This window comes from Nicotiana tomentosiformis, chromosome 9 (assembly GCF_000390325.3).
Source record: "Nicotiana tomentosiformis chromosome 9, ASM39032v3, whole genome shotgun sequence".
NCBI lineage: Eukaryota > Viridiplantae > Streptophyta > Magnoliopsida > Solanales > Solanaceae > Nicotiana > Nicotiana tomentosiformis.
Genome location: NC_090820.1, coordinates 90,561,856 through 90,575,302, shown reverse-complemented (window position 1 = coordinate 90,575,302; position 13,447 = coordinate 90,561,856). Strand labels below are relative to the sequence as shown.

The 13,447-nt window shown below is 36.3% G+C and overlaps 1 protein-coding gene across 3 annotated transcripts; it reads left to right on the top strand.

Moving 5' to 3' along the window:
• The first annotated feature begins 207 nt into the window (after positions 1-207).
• LOC104093221 (U-box domain-containing protein 5-like) lies at positions 208-10,133 on the top strand. 3 transcript variants are annotated; one of them, XM_070185738.1, is made up of 7 exons: positions 208-454; positions 922-986; positions 1,626-1,802; positions 1,945-2,052; positions 2,498-3,624; positions 4,315-5,097; positions 10,113-10,133. In XM_070185738.1, the coding sequence occupies exons 2-6, from the start codon at positions 930-932 to the stop codon at positions 5,051-5,053; spliced, it is 2,208 nt and encodes a 735-aa protein (XP_070041839.1). In that variant the 5' UTR covers positions 208-454; positions 922-929; the 3' UTR covers positions 5,054-5,097; positions 10,113-10,133. The 3 variants fall into 3 exon arrangements, with proteins under 3 accessions (XP_070041839.1, XP_033511258.1, XP_009597246.1); XM_033655367.2 differs by lacking the exon at positions 10,113-10,133 and adding an exon at positions 6,587-6,852; XM_009598951.4 differs by lacking the exon at positions 10,113-10,133 and having other exon boundaries at positions 4,315-5,447.
• The last annotated feature ends 3,314 nt before the right edge of the window (positions 10,134-13,447 follow it).

The window sequence follows — 13,447 nt, the reverse complement described above, 5'->3', positions numbered from 1 at the left end:
TAGTCCTGAACATAAATAAATTTAATACAAAATTATTATTTTTATAATGAACTACATGATACACTATTATATGACCGAGAAGACGAAGCAACATCGTTACAAAATAATATTTGGCCCAAAACCGACAAAATTTAGAGGTATCGCCAAACATGTGTTTGAAAAATAAAACCAAAAGTTTATTTTGGTAAAATTTATACGGGTCCATAGATTAACAAATGACTGTGTTTCTGACTGCATGGTTCTTGAAAATTTTCTTCTTTTAAGAAAAAGAAGTGTTTTTGAACTGGCAATTCTTGAAATTTTGGTGGAAATTTTATGAGTTTTGGAGATGTGGAGTTGGGTTCTGTGAAGAGAGTTTTTTGAACTTTTTGCACAGTTGAATAAAGTACTGAAACTGTATTGAAGTTGGTTTTTCATCTTAAGCAGAGAAGGGGTTCTGTATTTTCTCCTATAGGTAAGAATTCTTTAAATTTTGTTAACTTTATTCATGGTAATTATGAAAAAATTACAACCTTTTGAAGTTCTAAATTTTAATGGTTATTGCTATAATCTGTTTGTTTTTCAATTGATTTGCGATGTCACATGTTTCATTAAAAATATTACCTCTAAGAAACCATGGATATTTGTGTGGTTATAAATTAGTATCTCATTAAGGATACAACAACAATAACAAAAAACCTAGTGAAATCCGACAATTGTTATATGAATGTTACCCCTATCTCGAAGGTAGAGAGAACGTTTCCATAAACCCTCGGCTTATAAGGGTAATATGAGAAATTTAAAGTTAAATTGTTTTTTAACGTAGAAATGACAATTCTTTATAGGACTAAAAAAGAAAGTGTTCCATATATATTGGGATAGAGAGAGTAATATTTAATCCTATGCTAAATTTGACACTCCGTATTCTGCTCTTTTGACCAGAAATTATTATGGGGATTGATGTTGCTGAAGTAAGTGAGACACCGCCGTCTCATCATGCTATTAAGGTATATAATACTATGCTCCTATCTCTCTTTGCTTTAATTCCTTATCTGCATCTCTATGGGATTGTTCGTGTAAAGAGATGGCCTGGCAGTGAGAATTCATATAGCCGAACCCAACTTGTTTGTGACTGAGGGTGTAAATGTTTTTCTGTTGTTGTTATTGTTCGTATAATGAGAGGTGTTACTCTAGACTAGGCTTGTGACCTTGTATTAGTCTTGGTATCTTTACATTAAGTAATTGTACAAGTGGTTATTAACCCTTTTTCTTGGTTAATTACAGAGTTAAAAGAAGAGGTTTTTACATTAATTGGACTTTGTGCAAAAGGTGTTCATGGTTGGATTTGAATAGTCCTAGTCTAGATTCCAAGAATGGAACTGAAAAACTATTAGAAAATTCTGTTGGTTGGGATTTTTGTTTTTGAAACGTCGTTAGTTTTCTAAATGCAATGATGTATCTTTCAGTTTTCATGTATTCTTTCCTTGTCATTACTTCCACACCACCTATTCTAAATTAACTCGATCGAGGTGGAAGGTATCCCGTGGAATTAGCCTAGGTGCGGACAAGCTGGCCCGGACACCATGATTATTGAAAAAAAAAAAAACTCAGATCGATTGTCTTATGATTGGTTTTGATGACTACAGGTGCATCGTCTAATGTGCATGGAACTAATTCAGTTAGTAAGTAGAGTTTCGATATTACTTCCTGAAATTGAAGCAGCCCGTCCTCGATGCTTAGAGGCCCTTAGCCTGTTGAACACTGAAATTTTCAAAACCAAGACACTGATTCAGCACTGCAGTGAATCTAGTAAGCTATACTTGGTACGCACTCTCGACCAAGCTAAGCCAACCAGCTTTGTGTTAACTGTTTTTGTCAAATATATCTCGCAAATTTATGAACATACTTTGATGATACTCTATTGGCTTCATTCACTGAATAGCAATCTGTATTGTGTTTTTTCAGGCACTAACAGGAGCTGTCATACTTTCACGATGTGATAGATCAAGAAACTTGCTTAAGCAAAGCTTAGGCCAAGTGCAAAATATGGTTCCAGTATCGTTGGCTTCAGAGGTCAGTCTGAATACATTCCTTTGAGAAAATCATCTATGCTTAGGAACTGTCATTATGGATGAAAGAACTGCTGTAAAGCAAGCTGTGACAACCACAACTACACGTTGTTAGCACAAGTCGAGATAGATTGCTTTTGATCGATTCTCCTGCAATAATTCCCAAAATTGGAGCTATAAGCGTTTGAATTAGACCAAAATATTATAACAGCTACCTCTGAATCATACAAAATATAAATAAGTTTACTATCTGTCATACTTCTGAACCATCATCTTGTACTTGTCGGTCCAAGTGTATCCCTCGGCTTTTGATTATGGTGTGAGTTTAAATGTCATTTTTTCATTTCATGTTGTCCCTTCTTTATCCCGTTTTTTTTAAAACCTGGTTGGTTACTATATTTGTTTGGTGTCCTGTGGCAATCCACTTTAATGAAAAATATTGGCTGCAGATTTCGCGACTGATTGCTGAACTGAAGGGTGCGATATTCAGCTTGGATCCATCTGAAGAGGAGGCAGGGAAGGTTGTGATGGAATTACTTCATCAGTATGTGACAACAGATTCAGCGGAAGAACATGCCTTTGAGGCAACTCAAGTTGCTATGCGGAGGCTTCATATCACATCTCTACTGACTCTTTTAATAGAGAAAAGATCCATAAAAAGGATGCTGGGTAGAGTTGGGGACGGTGAGAAAAGGAAAATCTTATTGCTTTTTTTGAATATCCTCAGTAAGCATGGAAAATCAGTTGTGACACAGCAAACAGAGAGCGGCTCTCTGCAGCGGGAAGACTTTTACCTGTATGCAAATCAATGTGAAGCAAAATCTCGTATGAGATGTCGATCTGACGATGCTCAAGTGGACATACTGAGGAGCTCTCGACCACCGGATGAGTTTAAATGTCCTTTGTCTTTGAGAATAATGCACGATCCTGTCGTAATTGCCTCTGGACAAACATATGACAGATTTTGGATTCAGAAATGGTTTGCTGAAGGTCACGATACATGTCCAATGAATAAAAGGAATTTGGCCCACTTGTCTTTGACCCCGAATTACACAATGAAGGACCTAATATCAGGGTGGAGTGCAACACATGGAGTCAGTGTTCCTGACCCGAGCATGGAGGCGGCAGCGGCTCACTCATTTAAATCTTCTTTGAATTCAATTGCTAGCTTGAGCAGCTCAGTGAATGATTTACGTCTTCCTATAGAATTCAGCAATTTATCTTGTGGATCGCCAGATGCTGGTCTTGTGTCTGTTGCTAAGACACCAAATGACTTCGATGTGGTTTCAGGGGAAAGCAATGGCAGTATTCACAAAATTCAATCTGGTATAAGCATTCAAGATATGGACCTGAATCTCTTAACCGGGTTCAGTTCACTTTCTTGGGAGTCACAATGCATCTTGGTTGGAGATATTAGTAACTTTTTCAAACATAACGATCAAGCTTGCAATTGGATGTCATCCGAGGATTTTGTTCTAACAATGGTTAGATTTTTGAAAGATGCACATGATTTCAATGATCTAAATGCACAAATAATGGGATGTCTAACATTGACAACAGTTTTGCAGAAATGCAGGTAAACCTTTACTCCGCTCTGCTGTGTGTGTGTGTGGTGTGTGTGTTCATGTTAATTTTTTGTGAAATTGTTTCTAACTTCATACCCCTTTTAAGGTAAGGCTTACCAGCAGGGTTGGATCTAGTAGTCTACATGTGGGTTCAAATTAACACATAACCTTTAGCTTAGACCTAGATTTATGTGTAAAATCTATTGGAATTATTGAAACTATTAAACTATGAACCCAAAACTTAAATAAGGTGATGGGTTCAGTCGTTCTTACCCGAGTCCTGAACCCATAAAATTTAAATCCTTGATATGCCTCTGCTAGAGTGTCGAATGAATTTGGTTCAAGTTGGTTCACCGCCTTTTTGTACAATTTATTTCCAATTGGTTAAGGCCTTTCAGAGCATTAGGTTAGGCTGTCTACATCACACCCCTTGGGTGCGGCCCTTCCTCGGACCCTGCGTGAATGCGGGATGCTTTGTGCGCCGAGCTGCCCTAATAGAAAAAAAATGGTTAAGGCCTTTCAGAAGCATGCTGGTTTAGAATTAAATATGATACTAGAATGTGAAGTAGTAGTCCTGCTTAATGTTTAATGATGCAAGCTCAACTCATCTGTTGTTTTCTTTTGCTTTTTGGCTTCTCTATTGTTCTTTTATCTTGTGTTTGTTTCCTCACACTAATCCTACATGGGTTGTTTTGTATCAGGAGCAATTTTCCAGATTTGAATGACGATGCTTTTGCACTTTTGGTATCATTTCTTGAAACTGAGGTTTCTAAAGAAGCCCTTGCCGTATTAAAAGTATTGTCCTGCCACCAATATTGTCCACAAAAAATTGTGGCTTCTGGTGCTCTGACTCCCATTCTAGAGATGCTTGATGCCCAGAATGCAGAATTGAATGAAACAGCCATCAAAATATTACGTAGTTTGTCTGAAAATAGCAGAATTGTTTCCTTGATTACACCTTCAGAATTCATTCCCAAGTTGATTCCTTTTCTAGAAGATACAGCTCTAGCAAGCGACACTCTTGTCATTCTGAAAAAATTGTGCATCACTGAAGATGCTACGACATCTGTAGCTGAAGCCGATGGATGCATTGCTTCAGTTGTGAAACTACTCGACAGTGAGAATCGTGAGGATCAGGAGCATGCAGTGGCTCTTCTTCTTTCTTTGTGTTCTCAATGCTTTCAATACTGTCGGCTGGCCATGGATGAAGGGATCATCCTTGATCTTTTCAACATATCTGTCAACGGGAATAGCAGAGGAAAGACAATGGCTTTGAAGCTACTGACACTGTTGAGAGGTGAATTTAGTAATAATGAAGAATCTTCAGGTGCGGATGTTGACATTTCTAGAGGCTCTACCATTAACCTTACACTGCAGAAATCTAGTTCAAAGGCACCTGGATTTTTAAAGAAGTTATTCTCAAAACAATGCCGCGCATAGGGGGAGCTTAGGGCACCGGGCTGTCCTTTTATTCTCAAAACAAGGTTCGTCTGCTCCTATTAGTAAAAAATAGTACTCAATATATATCTTAGAATGAAGGTTGCCAGTCGTTCCGACTACAGAGAGTATAATGTTAGCTGATTATATGTCCTCATGACTGTCTGTACGAGTTGTGCTGATTTCTTGTAAATAAATATGTATAGTATTGCTTGATATGATATGTACAATTTCTCTACTCTAGTTTTTGTTAGTGTTGAGAAGGAAGACTTTGCTGAGACTTGTAGCTGTAAAATATCTTCCTTTGCTATTTCTTTTGGTAAGTAGATGGATACTGTTAAATGGTCTATGAAATACTAATGAAATGTGTATAAATCTTCTTACCCTTAGCATGAAATTGTGTCTATTTTGCAAAAGTTTATGGTGGAAACTAAACATGTTAAAGTAGTCCAAGAGGACCTATCTACTTGTAACAATTTTTGTATTCTGTCCTTGTTGAGTTACTTCTTGAAAGAAAAAATGATACCAGGAAACTAGAAAATTCAAAGACCTTGCTTGTTTCTGCATTTTTTCACCTTCTGCATACAAGAGAAAAACAGCAATGAGATGCCTATAGATTATAGAAATGGCAAACAGGGCGAGGTCAAACGAGGCAATTGAAGTCTTACTTCGCAAAAGTCTTAATCCGCCTTGCCCTGCCATGCCGAGCAATCTTATCTATTTTTGTCCGCCTCGCCCTGCATAGACATGCATGGTCCCGTCCGAGTTCTGTTTTATTTTTCTTTTCTTCTTTTCACTGTTATTTAGCTAAACTTGATGAGTTTAAAGCTGTAAAAGTTGTTAATTTTCATTAAACCCGCCTCTTGCCTTGTCCTGCATTTGACTTTAAGAAAATTGTTTTAGCTCTCCTTATCCTGCCCTACATAAGAGCTCCCTTGCCCTGCTCATGTGGGAGCCACATAGACAGAATGGTGGTTAGTTGAATACTCTTTATCGAAAAATTGTATTGTGCATACAGAAGAAAAACAATTTTAAGATGTCTACGGAATAGAGATAGTTAACAGGGCGAGGTCAGACGAGGCAATTTAAGTCTTACTCGCAAAAGTTTTAATCCGCCTGGCCCTGCTGAGCAATCTTCTCTATCTTTTAACCTGCCTCGCCCTGCATAGACATGCATGGTCCTGTCTAAGTTTTGTTTTATTTTTCTTTTCTTCTTTCTACTGTTGTTTAGCTAAATTTGACGAGTTTAAAGCTATAAAAGTTGTTAATTTTTATTTAACCCGCTTTATCCTGTATCTGATTTTATGAAAATTGTTTTAATTCGCTTTATCCTGTCATGCATAAGAGCACCCTTGACCTTGCCCTGCACCCATCCGGGGCAAGGCCACATAGACAGAAGGGCGTTTAACACCCTTGATCAAAAAGTTGTACTATGTACATAAAACATTATACTGCATATATAGGTAAAAAATTACTTGTTATTCATATATATTAAATCTTAAATATTCTTAGTGAAATTCCTGGCTTATGTCACAGCCTGCCCGGTTGCCATCATCTGTACTGTTGAAGAAAGTTTCCAATAGTATTTTGCAATCAGTAATTAGGCCTACTTGAAGATTGTAATCTCACAGCAGTTTGCTGCTAAAATATTCAGATGGTCTTAAGGTGCAATGGATAATTGGAGGCCCATACATAGCTGTTGGGGGCAGTTGTGTAATGCCTTTACAGCAGTGAGATTTTAGAATAGGTCCCAACTTTTCTAGATTCATACCCCCTTTTTCTTGCAATGTGTACTTAATTACTAATTAACAGATGAACATATGAGTAATGAGTTTAATTTCTTGGTTTTTGGCTACTGGTTTGTATGACAGCCAAGTATACTGTCCCTCTTGTTCTCTCAACTTTTTGTTGGCGTCCACTCAATATTAGTTAGATTGGAAATAATACACTGTAGGGTCTAATTTAGCTCCATCCCCGTTCTGTACATTTTGTGCTTAGGGATTTCAATAATGAGAATGTTACAATAGTCTGCCAAATTAGGTGATTACTTTTTTTAGCCGATATATATTGATTTAAAGGCAGTAAGGTCTGCGTACACTCTGTCCTCCCCAGATCTCACTTGTGGGACTACACTGGGTATTAGGGGTGTCAATGGTTCGGTTCGGAAGGTTATTTTCTAAAATCTGTACCATACCAATTTTTCTGTTATTCTATTATGCATAACCAAAATTAGACTTTTCGAAACCGTCCCAATCATATCGGTTTCTCTTCGGTATCGGTATGGTTCGGTTAATTTTTTTTTTTTTAAATGTCATGTAAAAGTCACTAGTAAAAGTAGAATGCAATAACATACTTACTTTTATAGAACTTAGCAAACTCTCTAGATATTTTTACTCTTTAAAGAGTGATGAATTAAGAAAATATTAAAAAAGGTCAGAGTATAGATCCATCAACTATTCTACAACAGCGTAAAAGAAACTAAACAAAGATATTAACCGAGTGAAAAGATATTAACCAAGTTAGAACTCAAGAATAAAGTTTATAGAAGATTAAATATTCAAAAAGATAAATTTAAATCATATGAAAGGAAACATATTCAATACATTGTAGTTTGCTACTAATAGCTACAATAACTTGTGTCTTGCTAGTGAATATGTTGGAAATAATTCAGTTTCAATAGGAGTAGCATTATAGGTCTGAGAATTAAGATTTTGAGTTTAATTACTTGTTTGCTTGTAACCGTTTTCACAATTTCAAGGCCCAAGAAAATTTTTAATACATTATTATTCTTAAACTTAATATATAAATCTATTTTTTACATGTAAATTTATTCAGTACGGTTCGGCATTTTTTTGGTTTATTTTTATAAAATAAAAAATCTATCCTAATTATTGGTATGGTTATAGATATATATATAAAAACCTATGGTTTTATTTAAAGAAGCCTAAAAATCGGTTCGGTACGATACGGTTCAGTCAGTTTAGTCGGTTTTTAAATATCCATTGACACCCCTACCGAGTATGTTATTGTTGTATATTCCAGTTATTTTTCGTTTTAGAGATTAGGTGAACGACTATTTGGATTAATTCTTCTTCAATAATTGAATGCGCAGGCAGATTCAGTACTTTAAGCCAGTAAATGTAAATAGGAAATACTTATGTACTTACTCTTTTCATGGTGTTTTTATTTATCCTATGATTGTTGTTGTGATACTAATATTGTCTCTTTTTTGCCCTTTTGTCCTTTTTTTTTTTTTTGAGCCGAGGGTCTTTCGGAAACAGCCTCTCTACTCCTTCGGGGTAGGGTAAGGTCTGCGTACACACTACCTTCCCCAGACCCCATTAGTGAGATTTTACTGGATTGTTGTTGTTGTTGTTGTTGTTATTATGTACTTACTCTCAATTTATGTGTTATTGTTTAGATTTCGAGAGTCAAATTTTTTAATTTTGGCCATCAGTTCGAACATAGAATCTTTAAGTTCTTTTAAATAAATTATGTAAAAAGTACTATAAGTTACAATAATTAGCAATTTAAAATATTTAAAAGGTATATTAAAAAATTACTACTGTAAAAAAAAAAAAAAGAAGCTCGTTCAACTCTCAAAATTTGAACAAGCCGCATAAATTGGGACGATAAAATTTTCTAAGATAGAGATAGATAGAGACGAAAAAAGGTTTGAAATGGTGAGCTATTTCCAGGCTTCCAATTATTCAACTCACTTTACTCCTTCCAATTAAAGCGAAAAAAGTATTTCTCCCTTTTCTCCGGGGGGACACAAAATTTATGGGTTAGTCCATTTTTTGGAAAGAAAGAAAGTGAAAATATCATATTCTTTCATTGTCTTTGTTCTAAATTTTGGCTTTCCCACTGGAAAGAGAGAAGAAAAAGATCATTGACATTTAATAAGATTTGGAAACATTGCATATTTCAACATTCATATCACATCAGAATTATTCCAATTACCAATTCTAGGATTTGCATCATTTTTTTAAGGATTTGCACCATTGCTTGCTTCTCGGGAGAAATTCAAAAATAGCCAGATTTACAAGTGGCAATTGAAAAATAGTCACAGTTTCAAAAGTAATCGAAATTTAGCCACTTTTCATGTAAAGATAAATCTAAACGAAAATACTATTCAAAATCCGGAAAATATTCCAGTATAATATACTTGAACTCCAGTATAAATATACTGGAGTTCCAGTATAATATACCGGTCCAGCATAATATGCTGGAAGTTCATACACAGGTGCTCCAATCTTCAATATTTTATGCTGGAACTTTCCGCGTGTTGGAGTTCCAGCATAATATGCTGGAAGTTCATACACAGGTGCACCAATCTCCAGTATATTATGCTGGACCGGTCCGTGTTGCAGCAAAATAGTGATTATTTTTTAATGACTTTACAAAAACTGACTATTTTTTAATTACTAGTCCAAAAACTGGCTAGCCCGTGCTATTTTTACCTATTTCTTTTCTTGGGCATTTTAGGTAGCGAACCAGAATACTACGCTTAAGTGGATAAGGAGAATTGCATGGATAAATTCAATATGTTGACTTGCTTGACACTTGTTCTTCATCCTTTCACAAATCATATTAAAATATTTACCAATGATTGTTGAGAAAAAGAAATATAGAAGATAGATGGAACTTGGAAGGTTAAGGATATATGTAAAGGAGGGAAAATAAAAAGTCGTTATGTTGGGTTGGATAAAGGTATAGGTGTTTTCTTTATAATAGGGATTACTTCACTCTAGTGAGTTCATCCTATTACTACTGCAAGATGTATTTAAGTTTTTTTTGGTAACAACCGTGAATATTACCGTACAAACAAACATGAGTGCACAATATACCTAAAGAGCACTTTACCACACATCCACCTTCTAGGAAAGTTAATGTGAGAAGTTAGGCCTCGGAATATGAATCCTAGTTACTAATGATTTTTTGTATCAGTCTATTGTTCCTATAGGTTTTCCTTGTCTGTATTAGAAGCTTTAATCTATGCACAATTTCCTTCTTAATCTGTTCTACAACTAACTCAATATTTACATTTTGTTTCTTAAAGATGGCCCAGTTCATTACCCTCCACGTTTGGTAGATGATAGCTCCCCCTATAGTGGCTACAGTTTCCTTGGCAGCCTGCTTCCAATGCTTTCTTCTGATCCTTTCCATTACCCTCTTCACCTCTCCGGCTTGGAATTGGATGCTCAGCCAGTTTTCCAGTTCCTTGCGAAGTGTGCTGATCCATGCACAATCTGCAAATAGATGCGTAGGAGTTTCTGTTGTATGTGTACTGCATATGCAGCATTCACTATTATCCACTGGAATATTCAATTGTCTAAGTCTATCTTTTATTAAGATCCTATTATGTACAACTAGCCACAGAATGAATCGATGCTTTGGTTGAGCAATAACAGTCCACACCAGGTCAGTAGTTGTCCATTTAGTAAGGTTACCTTTAAGAGCAATATAGCTTCTTGTAATAAAGTACCTCTTAGTAGAATTCAGATTATATTTGCCATTTGAGTACCAAGTGATCATGTCATTTTTCAAAGAGTTTAGTTTTTTTCAATATCAACTGCAATCCGGGGGTTGGGGTGGGGGTGGGGGGGGGGTGGGGGTCTGTGTGTCCATATACTGCTATCGTACTTCATATATAAATCATGAACCTACTTAACCCATAAGGAGTCATGTTTCTCTAATAACTGTCATATTAGTTTGCCCACGACTGCGATATTCCGGTGTCTACAACTCTTGATATTAAGTCCTCCAAATTTTTTGGGCACACAAATTTTGTCCCAGGATATTAAAGGAGTCTTCTTCTTTCCTTTTATACAACTCCACATAACTTGTCGACTTCTTTTAGTACACTCTGAGGAAGTATAAACACAGTCAACCAGAAATTATGTATGGAGAAGAGTACTGTATTAATACTTTGTAGTCTCTCAGCATAGGATAACTTCTTAGAGTAGCCATATTTTATTCTCTGAGTGATCCTATCAGTCAACTGATGGCAATCCAGTTTATTCCATTTTTTTGAAGAAAGTGACAGCCCCAAATACCTAATAGGGAAGGCTCCTATTGTGAATCTAGTGATATCCAATAGCTTATTCTTGGTGTCATCATCTACCCCTACAATAAACGTGCTTGATTTTTCCATGTTAGCCATCAAGCCAGTGACCTTTGTGAAGTGATCCAGTGCCTCTATAAATCTTTTTACACGCTACTCTTGGCCTTTGCAGAAGATCGTTAAATCATCAGCAAATACCAAGTGTGTGAGTTTGAGTTGTTTGCACATTGGGGGAAACTTGAAGTCTTGGAGCTCATTCATACTCTTGAGTGTTCTTGACAAGTATTTCATGACTAGAACAAATAGGAGGGGTGACATGGCCCCCCTGCCTTAGTCCTCTTCTACCCTCAAAGTATCTATTTTTTTCTCCATTAACAATGATGGAATACTTAGGCGAGGTTATACACTCCATCACTAGTATAAATAATTTTTTCCTAGAAACCCATAGCCAATTAGTGCCTCTTCTATAAATTCCTAGCTCACCATGTCATATGCTTTCCTAAGGTCTATTTTCATGAGGTATCTAGGAGTAGTTTTTCTATTATAGTGTCTTAAGAGGTCATGACAGACTAAGACATTATGCACCATAGATCTCGTCTGTATAAAAGCTGTTTGATTTTCAACCACCAAATGACTAACCCCTTCCTTAAGCTTCAAGCAGATAAGTTTTGAGATAACCTTATAGATTAAATTACAACATGCAATTGGTTTATATTGGCTAGCATTTTCAGGATCTGATACCTTTAGAATATGTGCAGTTTGGTGGCATTTATTTTTTTTCAGAAGTTGGCTAGTTTGGAAGAATTCCAACACTGGCCCTGTTATATCTTTTCCTACTATACATTATGTTGCTCTAAAAAATCACTTACATAACCATCTGGCCCTGGACTCTTATTAATGTCAATGCTAAAGATTGCCTTCTTAACCTCCTCTTCAGTAAACGGTTTGAGTAGATTCAATTGAATCTCAGTTGTTAGTAGAGGTCCATTCCTTAGAAATCATCTGAAGTCTCTAACTCTTCTCTCACATTGTTTCCTGAGAATATCCTCATAGTATTGAACAAACAATCTAAAAATATCTGCTTGTTCTGTTTGCTAGATGCCTTGGTTATTCTTAAGTTGAACTGTGGCTTGTTTGAGCTTCCTATGCCTTATAACATAGTAAAAGTAACTGGTGTTGTCATCCCCAAGTTTAATCTAGTTAGCCTTGTTTTTTTGCTGCAGAAACACCTTCGCTAAGTAGGATAATTGTCTTAGTTTCTGGTATTTCTCCTTTTTTTGTTATTGCAATATCAGGTTACCAGGGTCCTTGTTAAGCTGCTCCTGGATAACATGCAGTGCTACCCTATCCTCTTGTGCTTCAGTGATTATATTCCTGTAGTGTTGTGTATTAAGCTTCCTGAGCTCTCTTTTCAGAAGCTTCATCTTCTTTACAACCTAAAATATTTTGCAACCGTCCATCTGTACTTTACAACCTGCTTTAACCACTCTCAGGAACTGAGTGTGTTTATACCATACATTAGAGTACTTAAAAGTTCTTTTAGGCTTTACAATGTTGTCCTCCATTGTGATCTTTATAGGGCAATGATTACTAATCCCTCGGCCAAGTATATATGTAACAACCTGGCCGGTCGCTTAAAAAATTATAGCCCCGTTTCCCTTATTTCTGCTTCTTTTTATGTTACTCAGCTATATTGTGTTATACCGGGTTAGTCGGTTCGGGTCCGGAGTGGTTTCGGAGTGAATTGAGACACTTAGTCTCTAAAGTAGAAGCTTAAGTTGGAAAAGTCAACCAGACATTGACTTATGTGTAAACGACCTTGGATTTAAATTTTGATGGTTCCGTTAGGTGATTTTGGACTTGGGAGCGCGTTCGGAATGAGATTTGGAGGCCAGTGGTAGAATTAGGCTTGAATTGGCGAAAGTTAGAATTTTGGCAATTTTGGTCGGTAGTGAAAATTTTGATATCGGGGTCAGAATGGAATTCCGAAAGTTGGAATAGGTTCATGGTGTTATTTTTGACTAGTGTGTAAAATTTTAGGTCATTCGGACGTGGTTTAGCGTGTTTCAGCATCGTTGGTGGAATTCAAAAGTTTAGAAGTCCTTAGGCTTGAATCCGAATGTAATTTGGTGTTTTGATGTTGTTTTGAGTGATTTGATGATTTGTCTAAGTTCGTATGATATTTTGGGATATGTTGGTATATTTGGTTAAGGTCCTGAGGGCCTCATGGTGATTCCGGGTGATTAACGGAACAAGTTTGGAAATTGAAGGAATTGCTAAAGTTGAACTTAGCTATCATAATCGCACCTGCGGATGTCTCATCGCAGGTG